General features: G+C 40.8%; 1 protein-coding gene across 7 annotated transcripts in view; it reads left to right on the top strand.

Annotated features, from left to right (window-relative positions):
• SRGAP1 (SLIT-ROBO Rho GTPase activating protein 1) overlaps positions 1-25,384 on the top strand; it is a 240,132-nt gene that overhangs the window by 175,472 nt on the left and 39,276 nt on the right. For 4 of the 7 annotated variants that reach the window (XM_040344102.1, XM_040344099.1, XM_040344098.1 and 1 more), the window contains exons 13-15: positions 9,480-9,540; positions 10,175-10,252; positions 14,179-14,313. In XM_040344102.1, the coding sequence (XP_040200036.1) occupies positions 9,480-9,540; positions 10,175-10,252; positions 14,179-14,313 (274 nt within the window). Of the gene's footprint in view, positions 1-1,635; positions 1,670-9,479; positions 9,541-10,174; positions 10,253-14,178; positions 14,314-25,384 lie in introns of all 7 variants that reach the window. The other 3 variants (XM_040344104.1, XM_040344103.1, XM_040344100.1) reach the window with 1 other exon arrangement.

Genomic DNA, 25,384 nt, shown 5'->3' with positions numbered 1-25,384 from the left:
TCAGTGTTTTTTTTTTAATTATTTAAAGATAACAAACATGTTATACTTACCTGCTCTGTGCAGTGGTTTTGCACAGAGCAGCCCAGATCCTCCTCCTCTTGGTTCCCTCCCCTTCTCTCCTGGCCCCTCCCTCCTGCTGAGTACCCCCACAGCAAACAGGTTGATATGGGGGCACCTGTGACAAGCTGCCGCTTGGTGTATCCATTCACACACACAGCTGCGGTTTGGCCCCGCTCCCTCCCTCTCTCTCTTCGTTGGCCACGGACTTTGACTGCAGTACGAGCCAATGGCGCCATGCTGCTGTCATGGCCAATGGGGAGGGAGAGTCCTGGGCAGCCAAGACTCGCCTGCAGCATCGTTGGATTGAGATGGGCTCAGGTAAGTATTAGGGGGCTGCTGCACACAGAAGTTTTTTTGTCTTTGCATAGAATGCATTAAGATAAAAAAACCTTCTGACTTTACAACCACTTTAAGATGACAATTATACCCCCAAAGCTGGCTGTAGATTGTTTTTTTTTTTTTCCATCAGCTGATGGGGGCAGAACAAATTCCTCCATCAACATAAGCAAAGTGGATGGCGGAATTCTCCCCACTGTGTTATTGTATTCTGACAGTGGGGTCTCTTAAGCTGTCATAATGCACTGATCAACGGTGCAGTGGATTGGCTACAGGCACTGATTGAAATAAAACATTCTAACATTCCCATTCAGCAGAAGTTGAGCATTATATCTATTTCTGACTAGCAGGACAAGCCATTGAATTGAAATTTAGCTGGTCCCTGTTGAACTGGCCAAATTTCAATCCATCTATGGCAAGCTCAAGTGTATACTTGCCTCCTCTGGCAGCCTTTTGCATTGCCTACAGCTTGGCAAAAAATCTACTGCTAGCTTGGCATTCGATTTTATATACCAGCCTTGCTGTAGACAATTAGGGGGTCACTACTGTGGGAGGGAATTAAGTATGTGTGGGGGTGTTCATCATCTGCTCTAGTAATTTCAGTACTTTTAGTCACTGAGGTCAGCAAGTGCACCCCCTTGTTTTTCTCGGCACGTTTCCTTTAAATCCAATAGGATGTCCCAAAATTACAAAAATTATTCTTAGGTGATATCAGACAGTAGAAGTGTTGAGTCTGCTTTTTAAATTGTGATGCATACAGAACCTGCCAGTTGTACATAGAGAGTAATAACTGCTGAAAACCGAAAACCCTTGAAAGAAAAAAAATATTTTATGAATAGGCACATTAAAATGGATATCCTATAAAAATAAAAATATTTCTTTATAAAACCATAAATAGAGGACCTTTTTAGGTTAAAAATAACATATCATTCGTGTCGATCTTTGAAAATCTTTGCACGCAGTCAGTGCACAAAGTCCCTTGAGCCTATCTTATTGACTTTGTAGAGACCATTGCCTGCTGCTACAGAGTTCACTGCAGTGGAAAGATTGATTTAAACTGGATATTTGTCCAGGTGATGTGATGCAATGCACTGATCAAGGCTGTTGCTCCACCTTCTCTGTTTCCTAAGGAATGCTATACTATGAAATTATTAAAATACTCCAAAATTCCATCTTGTACCTTCACTACAGTTATTTTCTACCTCTTTTTCTGTCCTGTATTTCTAATAATGCTTCTAGTCGGGGAAGAAGGAATTCACACACAAGACATCAGGTACTGTACTCCTGGCAATAGCCATCATATTTTTTTTCCACATCTTGCTTTGCAGGTGGCATCTGATCAAGGGAATGTTTGCACATGAGAACAAATTCTGGATTGCCTTTTTTTGGATGTTTTGGTGTTGTGAATGAATACATATTGGGTAACCCAACCCTCTGTTATTATCAATATAGTCACTTGAAATTAAAATGTATTCTTTTACTCTGTAACACCAGATGTCCTGTTTAGTTTCTGGACCTTCTACCCAAATTTTAGGACCTTTTCTTAGCGGAAGGCTTGGTCATTTTTTTTAATTGCTGGTCTAGCCTGGGTGTGTAGGCTTTAAAGAAATTACAAAATGCCAATCCATGTTAATTACTAGATTAATAGATTACCGCAGCCTGTCACACAAGAAAGAATATGTTAAGGTACTATTCTATAAGAAGTCAGTGTATGACATTCTAGCTGTTTACTGAAAACTTCAACCTTTTCCCATGCCTTTAACCTTAAGGAGCATATGGCCTTCAATTTAAGAAACACATGGACTTCTTTTTATTTTTTTCCACTTTATATTTAGGTTTATCACATTGTAAAAGAAAAAAGCTAATGAATGAATCTTGTTGTTTTTTGAAAAACTGCATCATTGAAATTCCTTCACACATGCATTGTGTACCTAGAGCTGTAAAGTTTCATGTAACACATGCCATCTACAGTTAATTACTGTATATATTGGCGTATAACACTGACTTTTTTACCCTGAAAATAGAGGGTAAACTGTGGTCAAAGAGCTGCGCTGTTGTAGGCTAAAATGTGACACTAGTGACAATAAAGTGCTAGATAAATATCAATTTAAAATTATGAAAAACCGACTAAGTGAAACAAATTTTATCTGTAAATAGGTCTGTGAGACCTCAATTAGATGACAGGAAGGGGTTAATGCCTAAATTGGGTAGAAACCTGAAAATTATCAAGTGAATGAATACCAGTGCGTGTGAAAATCCTTAGGAATACCATTAACAAAGCGTTGGATGTAAAAAATGTGAATATAATAAAAAATATTAATGCAGTGTGTCCATATAAACTTAAATATCCCCAGTGTTCAACAAATCCAATAGTCCAGGAAAAAGTGCTGACAGGATAGTGCCTCCACCAAACAATAACACTGCCGTTTACCAAATGGATGTGATCTCTAATTATAGTAGATCAATGTGCGCATATGGTTGATATCCCAGCCTGGGGTCTCTATTGGTGGCATAAATCCCCCAGTGTGGTTCAATATGGCCTAGAAGATGTCTCAAACAACATAGCAATTCAGGATGCACCACAAAAAAAGGAAGGGACTGGCATAGCGTAAAAACCTTAAAATTTTAATATGAAACATAAAAATGCATACTTGCATCGAATAAGTGAGATAAGGCATATAACCACTTAAGCCCCGGACCAATATGCAGCCTAAAGACCCAAGGTGTTTTTACAGTTCGGGACTGCGTCGCTTTAACAGACAATTGCGCGGTCGTGCGACGTGGCTCCCAAACAAAATTGGCGTCCTTTTTTCCCCACAAATAGAGCTTTCTTTTGGTGGTATTTGATCACATCTGCGGTTTTTAGTTTTTGCGCTATAAACAAAAATAGAGCGACAATTTTGAAAAAAAAGCAATATTTTTTACTTTTTGCTGTAATAAATATCCCCCAAAAACATATATAAAAACATTTTTTTTCCTCAGTTTAGGCCGATACGTATTCTTCTACCTATTTTTAGTAAAAAAAATCGCAATAAGCGTTTATCGATTGGTTTGCGCAAAATTTATAGTGTTTACAAAATAGGGGATAGTTTTATTGCATTTTTATTTTTTATTTTTTTTTTACTACTAATGGCGGCGATCAGCAATTTTTTTCGTGACTGCGACATTATGGCGGACACTTCGGAAAATTTTGACACATTTTTGGGACCATTGTCATTTTCACAGCAAAAAATGCATTTAAATTGCATTCTTTATTGTGAAAATGACAGTTGCAGTTTGGGAGTTAACCACAGGTGGCGCTGTAGGAGTTAGGGTGCACCTAGTATGTGTTTACAACTGTTTGGGGGTGTGGCTGTAGGAATGACGTCATCGATCGTGTCTTCCCTATAAAGGGAATGACGCGATCGATGCGCCGCCATAGTGAAGGACGGGGAAGCCGTGTTTACACACGGCTCTCCTCGTTCTTCAGCTCCGGGGAGCGATCGCGACGGAGCGGCTATAAACAAATAGCCGCGCCGTGGTCCCGGATCGCTCCCCGAGCGGACCCGACCTCCGCATGTAGCGGGGGGGGGTCCCGATCGGACCCCCCACCCGCTAATAGGCGAGGACGTACCTATACGCCCATGTGCCTGTACGTGCCATATTGTGGACGTATATGTACATGGGGTGGTCCTTAAGTGGATAAAATACAATCGAGCCGGCCGGCTCTTCGATTCAGCAGCCCGTATCTTTTGGGTCTGGCGCACAACACAGTGACGTCAGAACATCGTTCCTCCCAACGTTTTGACGCTAGAGGGACGTGGTCACGGGATACAGGCGGCGTTCTGATTCACCGCTTAAATACATACAATAGATGACACAGCCTCGTGAGTGCCGAGAAGCTGCTATAACGCCATTTTAACTACTGGAAAACAAGGATTAAACCCATATAAAATTAACTGACTGGGCAAAAAATCTCAGCCACATAGGTAGTGACAATCCCCATGCAAAACGTCACGGAAACTGGGTAAACTGTGCCTGCGTGTTATACGCAGGGGGCCGTGGGAAGTTTTTTTCCTGAAACTTCCCTCTTAAAGTTGGGGTGCGTGTTATACGCCTGTGCATGTTATATGCCGATAAATGCGGTAATTTAAATGCACTGCAGTGGCAGAATTGCCTTCTTTACTTCTTATAGCTGAAACTCAATTTAGACATTGGTTAAAGCGGTTGTAAAGGTTAATTTATTTATTTTTCTCAATATTTTAAAACAGAACTTCACCTAAAAGAGGAAGTTCTGCTGTATGTCCTCCCCCCTTGTTAGAGACTATAGCTTCTGACAATAATCGCTTGCTAAAAATCTGACATGCTGATTCTACCCAAGTTGATCAATGAATTGACTTTGGTACAATCCGCCTGCCCATTGATAGATTGAATCTCAGCTGGTCCCTCCGGAACCTGCTGAGATTTGATCCACCTATGGCAGGCTTAAGACCATGTTTGAAATGTCCCATCACTGGATAATCCATAATTGTGGATTCAGCTGATTCTTCTGGCACAAATAATTGAATAATTTTGTATAGCAAGCATGAGATGCACCATTCAGATATAGATGTCCAGTCAAGGTAGTCATCAAGGCCATAACATTTTGTTAGTGGCATTATAACACTAGGTCAACTTTTCCATTGCCTTATCGGCTTACAAATAGCATTTCCTGTTAATGAGTACAAAGAATTATTATTACATTAGCAATTATGCAATGTGCTACTTAAATGTAAACTTGGTGCTGTTGAACCAGGACTCTTTAATCAGTCATTTTGTTTGCTTAACTTGTACCTAGCCTCTTCTGTAGTAGTAGGAGGAATATTCAAATGTAGATCTACTTTATACTTCTTTAAAAAAAGACTGTTCTATTCTGTGTCTCTATTCGGAACAAAAAGATCCTAGAGGAACTTAAACATTACCCCCTCCCCTCCAATATTAAATGTTTTTAAAACCATGCTTACCTTATGCTGGGGTGTCCTCAGTTCAGATACCTACCTACCCAGTGGCTTCAGCATTGTTTTACTGAAATCTGCTTCTCCACTGCCTCCACTCAGGTACCATGCCGCCATCTGCCTTCTTGATGTCATTGGAAGGGTGGTGTTTTTTCGGGGTTCAGGCAACCACCTCCTGATGACATGCCGTCAGGTTAGCCCCTCCTTCTTCCATTAATGGAAACTGATGCTTTCTGGAATATGTGATATTCATATCCCAGGAAGCAGTGGGGGCACAACATGTAATTCTTGCCTGGTCAGAATAGAGTAAGCGAGGGAGGTAAACAACAAGAAAAAAAGGGTGGGGGCATTCTCATGTAGCTGAGGAGCAGGGGCCTGGAGAGGGGGAAATTTTATTTTATTATGAAGAGCTTCTTTTAACTGTGTATCGGAAAAATGCTCTAGTGAACACTCTTACATACAAATGTAACTAGATTCCATAGAAGTTACAATTTCAGCAGTAGATCACAAGTTATCAGCACCATGCAAGTCCAAGCACCTGAAAAGTCCATCCATAAAAGAGGTCCAAACCAGCTCTGCATAAAGAAGTTGAGCACTCTTATACTTCAAAACAAGAAAATACAGCAGAGTGCCCTGGCACAGCACAGAGGCTTTTTGAAATAAAAAATACATGATGCATTCACAAATTTGAAACCTCTTGTAGATCACATGTAGCTAGTACTGACCGACCAACTGGCTGATATGGTGCGTATGGCCTCCAAGATTTGGGATGAACTATGCATCAGTTGTAAAGGCTTTTAGGATGCATTCCTCTTGTCCAAGTCCCTGTCATCCTTGCTCCTGGTGCTCTTCAACAGTCCCCGACTACACCAGCATACAATGTCACGTTTCCAATACTAGAACGTGTTTCCCCTTTGTCATCCTGGTAACAGAACACATTTGACTTTTAAAGCAAGCTTGTTGTTTGCATATAATCTAGTACCTAAAAGTACCTAAAACATTAGCTGCCAAGCACAACATGATTGCTTTACAAATCTGAGGTGTGCTCTGCTACCAAGCTAGCAAAGAGGAAAGCTTCCTTGCAACACTTTCTAGTGACAGAAACCCAATGTATGCTGGTGTAGGCAGGGACTGTTGGCCACCAAGGGTGAGGAAGACCGATTCTGATGAGATGGCTGCATCCTAAACCATGTTACCACTTGGCCACTGGCAACAGGGTGAGCCATGTGCAACAAAACAGAGTGCCAGTCTATACTGCTTACATCTGATCCACACACGGTTTTAAATTTATGAATGCTTTTTATATTTTTATTTTCAAAATTGAAGGAGGTCTCTACACTATGCCAGTGTTTTTGCTTGTTTTTTGGAGTAAAAAAAAAAAAATGTTAACTGTGTCCACTTTGGTTTTGTGCAAACATACCCTTGAGTAATTTCCTCAATAAGCATGCCAGTAACATCTAACCAAAATGTGCTGACCTTTCTACATTCTAATGTTGATCTATCATATGCTTGAGCTTTGTTTTTTGCATTTTATTTTTTTATTAAATGAACATAACGTGTTTTATGTGTGTAATTGTGTACTGATAACACTTAAGCAAGCTCTTTAGGAATCATAGTTTTGTGTCTAATATAACCACATTATATATTCACAGAAAAATAAAACTATGTAAAAGGTTTTATGATATCTACGTACCACAGACCCTTTTTTAATATATCCATTTTATACAGTATTTATATAGCACCAACAATTTTGCGCAGTGCTTTATAAAACCGAGGCAGACAGTACAGTTGCAATACAATTTGATGCAAGAAAGGAGGCGCCATTGATGAAAAAGGTAGTACATTTTAGGGATAAGCTGGTGGAGAGACTAAAAATACAATTTATTAGTTGGAGGCCAGAAAGGCCTCCCTGAAGACATGGGTTTTTAGGGATTTCCCAAAGGTGTACAGAGTAGGAGGTAGTTGGACAGATTGGGGTAAGGAGTTCCAGAGGATGGGAGAAGTCTGGGAGACGAGCATGGGAGGAGGTGACCAGGCAACTAGAGAACAGGAGGTCTTGGAAGTAGAGAACGGTTTGGTTGGTAATTTGAGACAAGGTTGCTAATGTAGCTTGATACCGAATTATGGATGACTTTGTAGAGCATTATTTAATTTTTTTTGTTTTTTGCTGGGTGAGTGGAAGCCAATGGAGGAATGTGACAGAGAGGGGTAGTGGGCACTGTATGGTTGGTAAGGTGGATGAGTTTGTCAGTCGCATTCATAATAAACTGTGTTAAGGTAAGGCCACCATCGAGATGGTTGCAGTAGTCAAGACGAGAGCTAACGGAGTAAAATATGAGCTTGATTTAGGAAAGAATGATTTGAGGAAGGGGTGTGAAATTAGTGATGTGCAAGGAGAATCACGGGGTAAGCAGAGGGGTAGGAAGATAGATTTGGGTGTTGTCCGCATTAAAAAGGTATTGGAGACTATGGGAAGCTTTCTGCTGACCCAAGGAGGTGGTGTTAATAGGGAATAGAGGACTGAAGGTGGCATTTTAGGGTTCCCTATGGGAAGAGGAGAGGAGGAGGAGGTAGAGTCGTAGGCGACACTGAAGGTACAGTGAGAATATGTAAAGAGAAACACAAGCAAAGTGCAGAGGCCAGGAAAATTTAGGTTTGAAGAGCAGTGAGTGGCCACTTATCGGCAGCATGAGGTCCAAGTGCAGGAATAGCTACCATTGGTTTTAGTAAGTCAGTAATGAGTTTTAGGAGAGCAGTTTCTGTGGTGTGTTTCAGGCAAAATTTAGACTAAAAGTGGTCAAGAACATTATCCGTGAGGTGGTAGCTAAGGTGTAGAGTAGGTGTTCTAGAAGTTTGATGGTAAACGGGATCATGGAGATGGGTTTTAGGTAGTTAATATTGATGGGGTCCGGTGAGGGCTTTTTAGGTATGGTGTGACCAGTGCATGTTCTAGAAGGTTATGAAAGATGCCAGTTGAGAGGAAAAGAATGAAGATGTAAGTTAGAGTGTAGGCTAGAGCAAGAAGGTGACCGTAGTAGTTGCAAGGGAACCACGTTTTTAGGGGCAGGTGGGCATTATGTTGTGTATAGACTGAGTTAAAAGGGGGAAGTATTGAATGTGCAGGTGGACATAGCATGTTGGGGAGGGAGATATATTGTTAAAGGTTGAAATAAGTTGATGGTGACTGCATGAGAGGGTGTTAATTAGTGATAAAATAGGTCTGTTTGGCAATTTTAATTTTAGAGGGTAGATTTAAACAGGGTGCTGTCTTGCTGGGGATTAATTGGACACCACAGATGCTCTAGAGTGCAACTATGTGTTTTGAAACTTCTACTGTCATCTGTTTGCCAAGGTTGTAGCTTTTGCGGTTTGATTCTGTTTGTAGTGAGGGTAGCGAGTGTCAAAGAAGGATGAGAGGAAACTGTTGTAGATGGTAGTGGTGACAGGGGTGATATTTTGTCAAAGAGGTAGTCTGCAGAATAGAGAAGGGTTAAAGTGGCAAAGGTTTCTATGGGTTATTTTGGTTGGAGGGATATGCGATTGAAGATGGAGAGTGTGAAGCAAATAAGGTGATCAGAGAGCAGTAAAGGATTGTTTGAGAGGTTGCAAGGTATGCAGAGGATGGAGAATACCAAGTCAAGGGAGTTGCCATCGGAGTGAGTAGAAGTGTGTGTCTATTGTGCTAGGTCAAAAGAGGAGGCTAGACTAAGAAGATTAGAAGTAGTATCTGCAGCATTAACATTAATAAGGATGTTGAAGTCACCAAGAATGATTGTGGGAATTTCTCATGAGAGAAGGTAGAATAGCCAGTCAGGCAGAGAAGTAATCGGGGAAGCTTGATTCCTGTCCAGGAGGCTGTCAGATCACAGCAATCCTCAAAGAAACTGGAGAACACGCATAGAGTGAACTTCAAAAGAGGAAAGGGACAGGGAGGGAGGTAAAGGATAAACCTGAAAGGTGCTTTGTGGGGATATATAATATAATGGATGCTTTCCTTTTATAATTTCTTTTAACTATTGAGCATTACACAGTAACGGTTTATCATCTTTCAGTATTTAAATAAAAAAAATAAAAATAACGCCGTAATCATTCTGTGTTGTATCACTCTAGGAATCTGGACAAATCATTCCTCTTATTGTGGAAAGCTGCATACGATTCATTAACTTGTATGGTAAGTTATAATTTCGCTCATTTCCTGACTCGGGCTGATCTTGCATTGGGTCAGAAATGCAATTCTTTCAGATATACTGACTGGTACACCAAAAACAAGATCTCGCTAACACCTTGGGCAAACTCAAAATATCTGATATGCCCAATCCCTCCAACCCAACCCCCTGTCACTTTGAGCCCCCCTCATTGTGCCACTGTTCTAGTATTGTTCACTGCCAGCAATCCCCAAGTCCCAGACAGGCAACCCTATTCATCAATATTATTTTTACCACTTATGACAGTCCTCACTCTAATACAGATAAGATTGCTTCCACTCCTGAGGGTTTCACAGTCTTATATGCTGCTATTGTTACTTCCATGATATGTAATCATTTATTATAGCATTTTTAAAGGTAAATGCACCCCCTTTCTCTCCTTCCCTTACTCCCTCCCCTCCCGCTTATGTGCCCCCCCCCCCCCCAACCCCTTGCTTATCTTATACATAGGAATGCTACCGTGTTTTAGAGTTTCTCAGCTCTATACTTTCAATTATAAGCTGGTTTATACTCTGTATTCTAATAATCCAATAAATATTTTACAAAGAAATGCAATTCTTTTATATTGGTGTGTTTCTGTTCTTTTTTTTTCTCCATTAGGGCTTCAGCATCAAGGTATCTTTCGAGTCTCTGGTTCCCAGGTTGAAGTTAATGATATTAAAAATGCATTTGAGAGAGGTAAGACATTCATTCTATCTTTGGTGTGTGTGTATAGTATAATATATATATATATATATATATATATATATATATATATATATTTTTAGTGTGTGTGTCTATATAGAGCGACATATATATATATTTATTGTATCTCTCTCTCTCTCTCTCTCTCTCTCTCTCTCTATGTGTATATATAATATCTGTGTGTGTGTGTGTGTGTGTGTGTGTATATCTCTATCTATATATCTCTATTTGTTGTGCCAATTGGCTTTGAAGGATTGTTTTGGAGAAAACATGTTCTTCCCTTATGGACACTTCTGGTATTATCTTTGGATGGAGTTTTTTTTTTTTTTAATACAGATTTAGCTTTAAAAAAATATCAGTATATGTTAGAGCTGCATGATTAATTGTTAAAATCGCGATTCAACCCCCTTCACGATCTTAATACAGCATTTCCCCGATTCATGTTAAAGTGCAGAGCTGTCAAAAGAAAAAAAAACTCAGTCAGCAAATGTTTATCAACAGCGATAAAGAGAAACAATGGGGTTGGTTTACTGAAGGTAAATCCAGTTTACACTACAAGTGCATTTCAAGTGCAGTCTCTGTAGATCTGACAGGGGAGATCTGAAATGAGGGGAAGCTCTGCTGATTTTATCATCCAATCATTTACAAGCAAAAATGCTGTTTTTTTATTTTCCTTGCATGTTCCCCCTCAGAGGTACAGTGACTGCACTTCCAAGTGCATGTGCAAAGTGAATTTGCCTTTAGTAAATCAACCCCAATGTGTTTCTCCGTTCTTTTATATCAAAGGGGTGAACTTTCATCTGTAAATGAGGTCAGTTTAGCGACTAAACCTTTTTTGACACTTGTTGCTTACAGTTAAAATCTGTATTTTTTGCTAGAAAATGACTTGGAACCCCAAAACAATTTATTTATATATATATATATATATATATATATATATATATATATATATATATATATATATATATATACAGGGGTTGACAAATTTGCTTGGAATCTAGGAGCCAGGTAAAAAAGTTAGGAGCCAGAAAACGCGCCCCGTCCCGACGAGCTTGCGCGCAGAAAGCGAACACATACGTGACCAGCGCCCCCATATGTAAACGGTGTTCAAACCACACACGTGAGGTATCGCCGCGATTGGTAGAGCGAGAGCAATAATTCTAGCCCTAGACCTCCTCTGTAACTCAAAACATGCAACCTGTAGGTTTTTTTTAAACGTTGCCTATGAAGATTTTAAAGGGTAAAAGTTTGTCTGCATTCCACGAGCGGACGCAATTTTGAAGCGTGACATGTTGGGTATGAATTTACTCGGCGTAACATTATCTTTCATAATATTTAAAAAAAAAAATGGGGATAACTTTACTATTGTCTTATTTTTTAATTCAAAAAAGTGTAATTTTTTCACCAAAAAAGTGCGCTTGTAAGACCGCTGCGCAAATACGGCATGACAGAAAGTATTGCAACGTTTGCCATTTTATTCTCTAGGGTGTTAGGATAAAATATATATATAATGTTTGGGGGTTCTAATTAGAGGGAAGAAGATGGCAGTGAAAATAGTGAAAAATGACATTAGAATGGCTGTTTAACTTGTAATGCTTAACTTGTAATACCAACGGCCACCACCAGATGGCGCCAGCTCACATCTGGTGGTAATAACTTGTAATACCAACGGCTCACCACCAGATGGCCCCAGCTCAAAAAAAAAAAAAAATTTTTTTTTTTTTTTTTTTTGCCCCCCCTTCCAAGCCAAGTCGCCAGGGCCCCATTTCTAGTCGCCATGGCGACCTGGCGCCCGGGATTTGTCGAGCCCTGATATATATATATATATATATATATATATATATATATATATATATATATATATATATATTTAGCAGAGACCCTAGAGATTAAAATGGAGATTGTTACAATGTTGTATGTCACACTGTATTTGCACAGCGGTCTTTGAAAAGCAATTTTTGGGGAAAAAATACACTTCAAAGAATAAAAAAAAACAGCAAAGTTAGCCCAATTTTTCTGTATAACGTGAAAGATAATGTTACGCCGATAATCAAGTTTTTTTTATTTTTCCCAAGCAAAAAAAAAACATGATGCTCATTTTTATCAAGAATGCAGCTCTTGTATATGTGTGTGTTTGCATGACTGTCAACCTCAGCTAATCCCCAGTTGAATTTTTTGATGATTTTCTGTCAACCTGGTTTTAAAGCAGTACTAAACTGCCAGCCGGATGAGGGATGTGGGTGGGTAGAGGATCTTGCCACAATGTGTAGCTTGCACATTATGGCAGCCTTTTTTTCCCTGAGTCAGCTCTTGCTGTTCAGCTGGCTCTGCCATCTCTTCTAGCATTCCTTTCAGGTCCGGGCTCTTCTCTTTTCAGCCGTTGAGCGACCACTGATGTAACACCTGTGCATGTGCACTGGAGTTTCACTGACCAACACCTGATTCCATTCCTTGCATTTCACAGGGAATAGCCAGAAGTCTACATTGCAATGGGCATGGCTACAGACCGTGTACAAAACAAAATATTGTTAGGAGTAAGAGAAAATATTTTTTCAAACGAGACATGCAGAGTCTTTTCTGTCAACAAGAATTGCCTGCTAGCATTCTTTTTCTTGCCATTTCTGCTTTACATTTACCTAGTTTGCTTCCATTGTCTGCCCATGTGCAGGCACTTTGAAATGGAACTTTAGTCAGAAACTGAAGTCCTGCTAGGCCACTTCATGCTGGTCCCTTTTTCAGGTGCAACATAGCTGCCCTCTATTTTTCGGCACTGTGCCAAAAATGTAGAGGCCAATCTGATGGCAGCCTAAAAATTTACTGTTGCTCAAGGGCTTTGGGCTTGAGCAAAATGGCAGCCTCCAGCAAGAAGAACAGAAATCATGCCAGAGGCAATTTAGAGCACACGCTAATTCTGGTATCATAATTAATGCGGAATGTATGCTCCTTGCTAAAGAACATTACGTTTTATCAAATTATTATGGGTGAATTTCCACTTTAAAGGAAATCTGTTATGAGAGAAATACCTGGACTGTAATTCCTAGCCTTCTGGAAATGTTAGTTGCCATGCTGATCCTCTGTCTGCAAAGCCTTCTCAGTCACTGATCTAAAACAAATATGCAGGCAGTAAAATCAGTTTGCAGATTGGATCTACTGTATTTATTGGCGTATAACACTCACATTTTTACCCTGAAATTAGAGGGTAAACTGTGCCTGTGTGTTATACGCAGGGGGCTGTGGAAAGTTTTTTTCCCGAAATGTCCCTCTTATATGCCGATAAATACGGTACTTATTTTATGTTGGCAATTCAGAAAATGACAGCCAGGCAACAGACCTTTTCAAGAGGGCAGGAATGGCCTCCAGCTATCCCTCGTGACAGGTTTCCTTTTGAGAGACACTGCCTCCACATTTGCTTTAAAATATTTATTCTTCCCATCATCTTCTTGACATTAGCAAAACAAAAATAACTGTTTAATGTCTGAGTGACATTTGTATCGCAGCTAGTAATTTTATATCTCAGCTTTCAAATATAATGAGCATTCCTGCCAGTCCTCAAGTAGCCATGCTGTTGAAATAATTATCATGGCATGCAAAGATACAATCTCCTAGGTCCTCCTAGGTCCAATATGTTACATGTGGCTTACTAGGGAGCATTCTTGAAACAAAACATTCCTATGTGGTAGCAATGGCTTCTAGTTACCTTCATGGAGGTCTTTCTTGTTTTGATGCAACTATATAATTTGCATGCATGCTATACTATTGTTAACTTTTAATTCTATGTTTGCTAGCTAAGGAGATGTATTTTTGCTCTTGCTATTTATACTGGTGAATTGGCGCAAAAAGATATAATTATACAAGAATTGATGTAATTTTGACAGTGCTGCTTTCACTCTGTAATTTGGTAATTTTGCACATTACTCTAGGTGAAGACCCTTTGACAGATGACCAAAACAATCACGACATCAACTCTGTAGCTGGCGTCCTCAAGCTGTATTTTCGAGGCTTGGAAAACCCGCTCTTTCCCAAGGAAAGATTTAATGATTTGATATCATGCATCCGTAAGTCACTGTGTGTTCTCTGTACCCCCCTCCCTTTTTGTTCTTAAAAAAAAAAAACAATTTCCTTGTTCACCTTACTGAGCCCTCCACCCTCGTTTCTCCTTTTCCCAATGCTCTATTCTATCCCATTTTTCCTGGAAGAGGAAAACGGCTATGGATGTCTTTAAGGCAGTTTGTCCCACATCTGCACCACTCTCAGAGTTTAGTCATACTTGCAGCTGGGACCGCTCCCTTTTTTTCACCAAGATTATGTATAACTCTTTGTGTCCAACACAGCAGGAAAACATTCCTGCAGGCATAATCGTGGCTTTTATACACTTCAGTTATTGTGTTTTCTTTCATGTGGAGGTCAGGTTCAGACAGGCAGTTATCAACTCTAGGGCTTTGCAAGCACAGGCAGAGAGTGTGCACATCTCTGTGATCTCTGAGAACTTATATACAACGAACTATAACCAGGTTAACGAAAAGTAAATGGCCTTGTAAACCTATCATTTTAAAGGCAACGGGTGAATTTTCAATGAGAAAACATTATAGGTACTTTATTCTATCATTTCCTTCAAAGTAATTTTTTATGCAAATTTTCTATTTTTATGTGTTTTTTTTTTTCTTTTTCTGAAGAATTCTGGCCTCGCCACATATGCATGGTTTTGTCCCCTATAAAGATTTGTAGATTCTTCTTTGGCTATCTGGATGTCAAGCAGTGTGCACGTCGGGCCTATGTAATGACAGCGGAGATGACATGTATCGGCTGCATACACACAGTCTGTTGTCAGTCATACTGATAGATTTGCTTTCACACTGGAGCGGCGTCGGCGGTAAAGCGCCGCTATTTACCCTTGTCTTTGCAGAGGTATTTGGCAAATAAGGGGGGTGCTTTTAACCCCCGCTAGTGGCCAAAGAAAGAGTTCAAAGCGGCGCTTTGCAGTGCGGTTTAGCCGCGCTTGCCCATTCATTTCAATGGGCAGGCGTGGTGAAGGAGCGGTTTACACACCGCTCCTTCACCGTTTCAAAGATGCCGCTTGCACACGTTTTTTTAACGTCCCGCCAGCACATCGCCTCAGTGTAAAAGCCCTCGGTCTTTCACACTGAGACGGCAGGGGAGTCATTTTTCAGGCGCTATTTTTAGCCCAAAAGCACCTGAAAAACGCTCCAGTGTGAAAGGGGTCTAAAAGGCAAGCTGTCACTGTGCAGTAACATATTTTGGCCTATAGCTATGAGGAAGGCTCTGGCCGAAACATGTTGGCATTTTAGATGTCGCACTGCTGTTAGTGCTCAATAAAGATTTAAGAAGAAGCAATCGAGTTGCCGAAATTTCTTGCTATTTTGATGTTTATGGGACACAAGCCCGAGCACCGTTATTCAGTTCATCGTTCTACAATCATGCAGTAGAGCTCGGGTGAGTTTCTTTTTTTGTTTTTTTTATATAACAAACGGTTTAGGGTCTAAACCGCAAGCTCCACTTTTTAAGCCCCCCACCTTCCCCCTTGCACAAAAGCAAGCAACTTTTTATACAAACCCAGCAAGGGTGTAAAAGTTAGCCGTGGTGCTTGGACGAGATTGGCCCTCTTCTTCTGGTGAGATATTGGGAATATAGAGTACTCCAGATCTTGCTGAGTGGACACACCCAGCACTGTGCTGCAACATCTTCTCAAGGGATTTGGAGTGCTGTACCAGCCAGGGAACGAAAGCTCTGAAAGTGACTAAACCCTTGTAGATTCCAGCTTCATTCATCAGAGGAGATGGGGGAATGGATGTTCTTCCACCACCTCTGTGGAAAGCTGATCAGTCTGCTTACTTACTGTATGTGTATATGTACGCTGTATGACAAGTGGTTAAACATGAAGCATCAGCATTATCTTCAGTCTTGCACAATTGTACAGGCTCCTCTTCTGTAGGGAACTGTATTTTTCTGATTTCACTGCACACCTGGAGCTTCTCACAGAGTGCATTACAAGTGGCACCAAGTCAACTACAGCAGCCTTCATGTTTCCCCCCGAAATAGGTGTTAAAGAAATCCTGCAGAAAGAAACATGTGGAGGCTTTTTCTGATAATCTACTGAAATGCTTGTTGCCTGCCTGTCTGTCTCAGGAAAGTCTGGGTGAAGTCAGAACTTATGATCTGCTTACTTGTTCTAGGTCAGTAAGTTCTAAAGCCAATGGATCTGTATGACAACTAGCTTTTTCAAATTAGATTAGCAATGATGGCAATGGATTTGAAATAAAATGAACAATATGTGCTTTAACAGTGGACTTTCGGCTTTAAATTTGAGGGTATTTACATCCATCCATTGTATATGTAACTCTCACTTTTTAAGGTACCAAAAGTAATGGGACAATTGGCTGCTCAGCTGTTCCATGGCCAGGTGTGTTATTCCCTCATTATCCCATTTACAAGGAGCAGATAAAAGGTCCAGAGTTTATTTCAAGTGTTCTATTTTCATTTGGAATCTGTTTCTGTCAATTCTCAATATGAGATCCAAAGAGCTGTCACTATCAGTGTAGCAAGCCATCATTAGGCTGAAAAAACAAAACAAACCCATCAGGGAGATGGCAAAAACATTGGGTTTGGCCAAATCAACTGTTTGGAACATCCTAAAGAAAGAACGCACCGGTGAGCTCAGCAACACCAAATAACCCGGAAGACCACAGAAAACGACAGTGGTGGATGACCGAAGAATTCTTTCCCTGGTAAAGAAAACACCCTTCACAAGAGTTGGCCAGATCAAGAACACTCTCCAGAAGGTAGGTGTATGTGTGTCAAAGTCAACAATCAAGAGAAGACTTCACCAGAGTGAATACAGAGGGTTCACCACAAGATGTAAACCATTGGTGAGCCTCAAAAGCAGGAAGGCCAGATTAGAGTTTTCCAAACAACATCTACCGTGTTTCCCCAAAAATAAGACCTACTCCTAAAATAAGCCGTAGCAGGATTTCTAAGCATTTCCGAAATATAAGCCATACCCCCGAAAATAAGACGTAGTGATGGGCGTGACTATGCGTAGCAGGAAACAAGACGCGATAGGCGTATGTACCGTAGTGTACTGGTGCAGAGCTGTAAAGAAGTCGTGCAGCCCTTCTTATCTGCTCCATCGTGACAGCTGCTACGGTGACCGGACAGGTGTCGGCAGCACCATCAATAAGGTCAGCTCCCCCTGTCAGGTCCCGGTCTGAAAGTGAAAGTAAAAAGTCTCCTTAGTGAAGTGAGGAGCTGGATGCTCTGTCCTCAGGGGAAGAAGTAAAGCTGCTCCCCAGAACTGACCAGCAACAGTCTCTCACCCCACACAAACACCAGGGGATAGGGGGAAAAGCTTCAGCAAACAGTCTGCTACTGAGCCCAAAAAGATCACCCCAGTTCCACTGTGCTCCACATCAGAAGAAGTAAAGCTGCTCCCCAGCACTGACCAGCAACAGCCTCTCACCCCACACAAACAAATGTAGATTGTTGTACCATACTTGCCGGTAATACAAATAAGACATCCCCCGAAAATAAGCCATAGTGTGTTTTACTTGAGAAAAAATAACTATAAGGCGGTGTCTTATTTTCGGGGAAACACGGTAAAAAAGCCTTCACAGTTCTGGAACAAAATCCTATGGACAGATGAGACCAAGATCAACTTGTACCAGAGTGATGGGAAGAGAAGAGTATGGAGAAGGAAAGGAACTGCTCATGATCCAAAGCATACCACCTCATCAGTAAAGCATGGTGCTTAGACGCTCACTTCACAGTGGGCATTTGGCGCCTAATTAAGCTCAAATATCAATCAATCAATCAACTGGTTCTCTTGCAATTATTGATGTGACTGCTGACAAAAGCAGCAGGATGAATTCTGAAGTGTTTCGGGCAATATTCTGCTCATAGTCGGCTAAATGCTTCAGAACTCATTGGATGGCGCTTCACAGTGCATATGGACAATGACCCGAAGCATACTGCAAAAGAAACCATAGCGTTTAAGGGAAAGAAGTAGAAGGTTATGCAATGGCCAAGTCAATCACCTGACCTGAATCCAATTAAGCATGCATTTCACTTGCTGAAGTAAAATCTGAAGGGACGATGCCCCAAGAACAAGCAGGAACTGAAGACGGTTGCAGTAGAGGCCTGGCAGAGCATCACCAGGGATAAAACCCAGCGTCTGGTGATGTCTATGCGCTCCAGACTTCAGGCTGTAATTGACTGCAAAGGATTTGCAACCAAGTATTAAAAAGTGAAAGTTTGATTTATGATTGTTAACCTGTCCCATTACTTTTGGTCCTTTAAAAAGTGGGAGGCACATATACAAACTGTTGTAATTCCTACACTGTTCACCTGATTTGGATGTAAATACCCTCAAATTAAAGCTAAAAGTCTGCAGTTAAAGCACATTTTGTTTGTTTTATTTTAAATCTATTGTGGTGGTGTATAGAGCCAAAAAGATTAGAATTGTGTCGATGCCCCAATATTTATAGACCTGACTGTAGTTGTGAGAAAAATAGAGGGGCGGGGTTCATTTTGAAAATGCTGATTGCATGGTTTTCATTTTAATCCGCTGTCTTCATCATTTTGATTCACTGGCATAGAGCCGTATATTGCAACACCTGAAACCAGAACTTCCATTTTGCATACTTGTTTCAGGATAGCGACCTGGAATGTATTAAAGCTTTTGGTTCACCATGACAGCAAAGCAACTAGTATTTTTAGAGAGAGGGCTCAAGAATGGCAGCTTCTGTATTTCTCTCTAAAAAGGTGTCATGCAGTAGTGCAGTACACTTTTCTATCTTGCACATCCCTAAAGCTACTGAGTAATCTGATCCCGTTCATTGCATGGCATACTGTTAGTGGCCCATGAGTCACAGGGCTGACTAAACACACGCTGTGCTATAGAGTGGAAATCCTGAGGAAGTGCTGATCTAAGTTTAGCATCGTCCAGCTCAGCAACAAATACAAACAAAAGGGCACATGTTCAAGGTGCACTACTCAAATGACTAGAATTTGATTAGTTTGGCCTGGACATAATGTCACTTTTTAGTTTGAGTGTGCTTTCTACCCTGCTCATTTATATTAAAGTGCCGAGAATGTGCCTGTGTTTTGAGCACAATTAATGAGGAATGCTTGGCCATTAACCAGGTTGTATAAAATTACAGCGGCAATGTGAGCAGGCTGCTGGCAGCGTGTATTTATGGAATGCTGACACCAACTGTTAATTAATGGAAGAGACAAGTATGGATAGGGTTACCATTTAAAGGGAGAGTGCATGCTTTTAGATTATGATAGCCTTTCACATTGTTTTCTAATCCTCATTAAAATGCAAAGGAGAACAACTGAAGATCAGGTTTTCATTTAATGCCACAGAAAAACAAAGCTATTTTAGCTGTAGCACAGCATGGTTACAAACTGCGTTTGTCCTCCGCATTTTGGTTAACCATTATATTGTGAACTAGGGACGGTTTACAGTTGTAATAGATGTTGTTCCCTCCCAATGAGCTAACAGTGGCTACCCTTGGAGCCTTTTTACCTGCCGCTTCTCTTCATAGCACATCATAAATGTTTGGCTGAATATTTAAGGGTTTGTCAAATGCAGAATTAAGGGTGGCTGCATCATGCCTGCATTTGTATGTGTATAAAAATCAGTCTGTTTTACTTACTTTAATTAATATTTAGTGGTGCAAACTAGCAGCTGCTTGCTTTGAGATGCTTCATCACATGCAGAAAGAAAGAATGTAAATAATGCAAAGCGGCTCCTATACATTGAGGTTATAGCAGAAAAGGTGGTTGTTCTGCAGAATATGATGATTATGTTTTTTCAGAAGGTTCAAGATGGGACAAATGTTTAGGTAAAAAAGCGTCTAAGGGCCCTTTCACACGTACAGACCGTATGTCCGCATTTTCATCCGTCCGTTTGCGGATGAAAACGGGACATACATGGGTCCCTATGTGATTACGGGTGTCAGCGGATGAACATCCGCTGACACCCGTAATTTGTCCGCCTCCGCAAAGATCCGCATTTGCAGAGGGAAGAAATCCTATTTTTCTTCCGTCTATCGGATCGGATGAACACGGACATACGGTCCGTGTTCGTCCGATCCCCCATAGGGGAGAGCGGAGGAAACACAGGGCGATCCCTGCACAGTGTGCGGGGACCGCCCTGTCAGCTGCCAGCTCAGCGGGGATTTTACGGAGGATCCCTGCTGAGCTTTGCGGACACACGGAGCGGATCATTACTGATCCGCTCCGTGTGAAAGGGCCCTAAGGCTGTCCATATACATTTTAATAATGTTTTTCCTAAGGTTCAGGTAGTTGCTACAGTTGCATTTTTTTTTTAAACACTGGTTTGGTGTTAAAGTGGCGCTAAAGCCTGAAGTTTTTTTTTAGCTTCACGCATTCTATGTATAAAGGTAAAAAACCTTTAGTGTGCAACTACCCCCCTTATACTCACCTGATCCCAATCTGACGATGTGCATTAGAGCAGAATCTCAACCCATGACTATGGCTGCTCATTGGCTGAGACACAGCTGCGGGAGCCATTGTATCATGGGATCCGGTTACAGTGCATTTAAAAAAAGCATGTGCTACTTTTGGACCGGTGCATTGCGATTTCAGCCCATTCGCCATAGTTCACACTGATGTGGGTGTCAAACGCACTGTGTTCTGCGATCTGCTGCAGTAAGTACTAGTTGTAAAGTATCAGAACTGATGATGTCCTACTCTGGTTTCAGCAGAGTGATTCCTGTGGGTTACTAAACTAGCATTTAAAGAATTAAAATGTTTATGTAAAAAACAATTATCACTAGCACAAGCAGAAATAGGTTGTGTACCCAGGCTGTCTGTTTCTTCCTCCTATTCCAATCCAGCACATGTTTCAAGCTGAAACCAAGATCTGACTATCGAGACAAATGGCAGTATGCCTAACACATGTTAACTTGGGTTGAAGATGGGGGGTATAGAACTCAGGCCATCATTTTCAATACCTAGGTATTGTCCTAAGCCTGGCACTTGTATTGAGTTGTAACAGAAGCAGAGAGCACTGAGCTAGTAAACAATAAGCTAGAATTGGCAACAGTAAAATATATTTCTGATAAATGGAGGTAGGCATTTTTAGATGCATTCTTTTGTTTTTATTCAGATTTTATTTGTGATATGAAACTTGTATTCTTTTATGTAAAATATTGACACATAAACAAAAATGTAGAGCTGAGGCACTATGGACTTTTATGGTACCGCCATAGACATACTCGAATATTCTATTACAAAATCTAAAAAAAGAAATGAACCACATCTAAAATATCACAATAACTCTTTCAAGACTGGATTATTAGTAAATAGTACTATACAACACCCCAAATTCGACATGTAGTCTAGTACATATTTATCCAGTACTTCTCAACATGTTTCTTGGAGTTACCGCTTCCTCAGGAGTATTTGAAAGAGTAATTATCTGCAGAAAATTAGAAAAGATGTAGCATAACATACAAAGAATATACAATATTCAAAACTTGCATCATAAGAGTCTCCCCGGTGAATGTGGGAGCAGAGTATAGAACGAAAAGGGCTATGTATAAAAAAAAAAAGCACCAATGAAATTTCAGCACATATAGTCTGGTCAATTACAGATGTACCCCTAAAAGAGTACCAATCTCCCACAGCAATATGTAAATGCACCGAACAAGCTACAGTATTAAAACGTCATGGCTGGCTGTGGGCAGAACAGCGAGTTATTGACTCTCTCTATCTCAAGACAATGTGACCATCAACATTGATCTCTAGAAGTACAAAAAATAATGGTATGTGGAGGTACTTTAAAATTTAGAACCTCCCTTAGGCACCCCCAGTTAAACACCATTGCTCACCTTGGTAAAGTGGTCAGTGGCTACATGTTGTAGTTTGTTGTAGCTTAAACTGATTCCAGAGTTGTATGCATATTATCCACTATGATGGTAAGTAAATTTGTCTAAGATTTCACCAAATCTCAGCAAATTTTTAATAAACAATTCATTTTTGTATATTGTGTGTATGTATACATATGTACGTGTGTATGTATGTATTAGAGGTCGACCGATATGAGTTTTTCTCTGGCCGATGCCGATATTTAGAAATAGGATATTTTAGGGGCGCTTTTTTTATTTTTTTGGTGGCACTGGCTCGTGGCACTGGATGTCACTAATTGGCACTGGAAGATGGCACTAGCAGAAGGCACTGACTGGCAGGTGGCACTTATTGGCACTGGCAGGTTGCACTGGATGGCACTGAAAGATGGTACTAGCAGATGGCACTGATTGGCAGGTGGCACTTATTGGCACTGGCAGGTGGCACTAATTGACACTGGCAGGTGGCACTGATTAGCAGATGGCACTGGCAGATGGCACTGATTGGCACTGGCAGGTGGCACTAACAGGTGACACTGGCAAGTGGCACTAATTGGCACTGGATGGCAATAGTTAGTACTGGCAGATGGCACTGGTTGGCATTGGCAGGTGGCACTGGATGGAAGGTGGCACTAATTGGCACTGGCAGGTGGCATTGGCAGATGTCACTGGATGGCAAGTGGCGCTAATTGGCACTGGCAGGTGGCACTGGTGCTAAAAAAAAGTGTCACCCCCCCCTCAGTACAGACCCCCTCTCCCTCCAGTATAGACACCCCCCCTCCTCAGTACAGACCTGCCCCCCGCAGTACAGACACCAGAGAGTGGTGTGTGTCCCACGAGCGCGGGCCTCTCCTCCTCTGTGGGTGTAAACAGAGAGGAGGGCCGCTGCGCGCTGGGTGTACCAAGATGGCCACGGCTCTGGAGCTAGGCCGAAGCTGCGACCTTTCCTGATGCTGTGACCGCGGCGGCAATCTGCGGATCCTGTGAATTGCCGCCGCGGTCACAGCATCAAGAAAGGCCGTGGCTTCGGCCGAGCTCCGGATCCGTGGCACCGCTAGCTATGTTAAATATCAGCCTAATTTTGATCAAAATCGGCGATGCCGATTTCTCAAACGGCCAAATATCGGTCGACCTCTAGTATGTATGTATGCATGTGTGTGTAATGGTGTGGGTGGGTGTTTGTATAATACTGTTTACTAATAATCCAGTCTTGAAAGAGTTATTGTGATATTTTAAATGTGGTTCATTTCTTTTTTTATTATTATAAAAAAATAAAAAATTGTGGTTTTTATCTACATATCATGTTAGGACTATGGTAGTGCCGTAAGTCCATAGTGCCTCAATTCTAAAAAGGTTTTGTTTATATAGTAATTTGGGATGAAGGTACTTCATCTAAAAACATTCTAGCACACTTTATAAATTGACACACATGACAATATTCTAACCTCAAAGAATATCAATTTTAGCCAAAACGTGTGAAAACAGCAAGTCAGGAAAAAACCCCATTGTATAAATACCAGCATATAGAATTTCATTTGCAGGTCTTAAGGCTTAAAATGACACCATTTCTTTATGCAGTGTCACACAAGTTTACTACCATCAGCAACACCTGGGAATTTTAGAGTGTGTTTATACATGCACTGCAGTGATAAATGATGAAACCTAGTAATGAAAGTTGCAGGGAAGTGAAATCTTAGAGCACATATAAGCTGTCTTGCTGCTGGCAAGCCCAACAGTGCAGCAACTTGCCATCTGCCCCTAGTGAAGGATTAAGTAACTGAAAAACGTATTTCCTAAGTGCTCGTATATTCACAGAACACCACGTCATGATGGATTTTCTGCCCAGTGCAAGCAATTTTTTAAGCTGTCTGACTCCTATGCTTTGCTTTCTCATGCCGGCTTTCTGTTTCAGCAGTGGTAATTTTATTAGAGGTTCATAAATTTCCCTTTGGACAGAGAAAGCAGTCTTGTTACCAATATCTTTGCTACTGGGTTTCACTGCAGGATGCAGACAGGTCAAAACAAAATTCTTGACGTGAATCCAAGTATAGTAGATAATGGCCCTTATGTATTAAATTGTAATTCCATTTGAATGAAACCCCTCCATTTAGTAACATGGGGAGCCCTCATCCTGCTTCTGTTTGGTAGGAGTGGTAAAGCAGATGTTATTACACGGAGGAGGCCCTAACGGCCATAGGTTAAACTTTTTAAAACTGTAGACCCGGGGTGTCCAAACTTTTGCCATTTTCAGGCTACATTGGAAGAATCGTCTTGGCCCGCACATAAGATACACTAACATTAAGGATAGCGTATGAGCAGAAAAAGTCGGACAAATCACCAGTTGATGATCACTGTAATAGATCATGTACCTATCTGCGTAATACAACTTAATTTTTATTATATTTTTTATTATAAGAGAAAAAGTAGGGCAACATTACAGCCACGTGGCTTTATCTAGGGGGGTGCTGGGGTCTGCTGCACCCCCCTCAGGTTGTGGTTGCTGCCCACTACCTCCACACACAGCACATTAAATTTAAAACTACCGAGCTGTCTCAATCTCCTTTATTTTCCAGCTATAAAATCTTGTATTTAGATGCACATAAAAAGAAATCTTTCCTATGATTGGATAGTTAATTAAAAAAAAAATAGAATGCATTTAAATTTTTTTTTTTTTTTTACACGTCACTGTAGCTGTAGAGAATTTCATATACTATGTTGTGCTTTTGTTAGATTTGCTTCACAAATACTTTAATGCTGGGATTGATCGTGTTTTTATAGTAGCCAGAACCTCTCACTAGGAAGTGTTAGGCATTCCAGTACATGCACTGTTTAAGTCTTTTTTTTTTTTTTTGTTTATGAACAGAAGCAGGCTAAAAATAAGCGATAATGTTCATGAACACCCTTGCCATTTACAGTGCATCCGGAAAGTATCCACAGCGCTTCACTTTTTCCACATTTTATGTTACAGCCTTAATCCAAAATGGATTAAATTGATTATGACAACGTGAAAGAAGTTTGTTTGAAATCTTTTCAAATTTATATTAAAAAAAAAAAATAATCCCATGTACATAAGTATTCACAGCCTTCGCTCAATACTTTGATGAAGCACCTTTGGCACCAATTACAGCCTCAAGTAAAATGACACGTGTACAGTGTAAGCATAAAATACCGTTTTCTTTTGCCCAATTTCCTCATTTGCAGATCTTGCTAAGCATCTATTTCTATGTCCTTTCTT

This window comes from Rana temporaria, chromosome 3 (genome assembly GCF_905171775.1).
Source record: "Rana temporaria chromosome 3, aRanTem1.1, whole genome shotgun sequence".
Classification (NCBI taxonomy): domain Eukaryota; kingdom Metazoa; phylum Chordata; class Amphibia; order Anura; family Ranidae; genus Rana; species Rana temporaria.
This window is presented reverse-complemented; position numbering and strand designations above follow the sequence as displayed.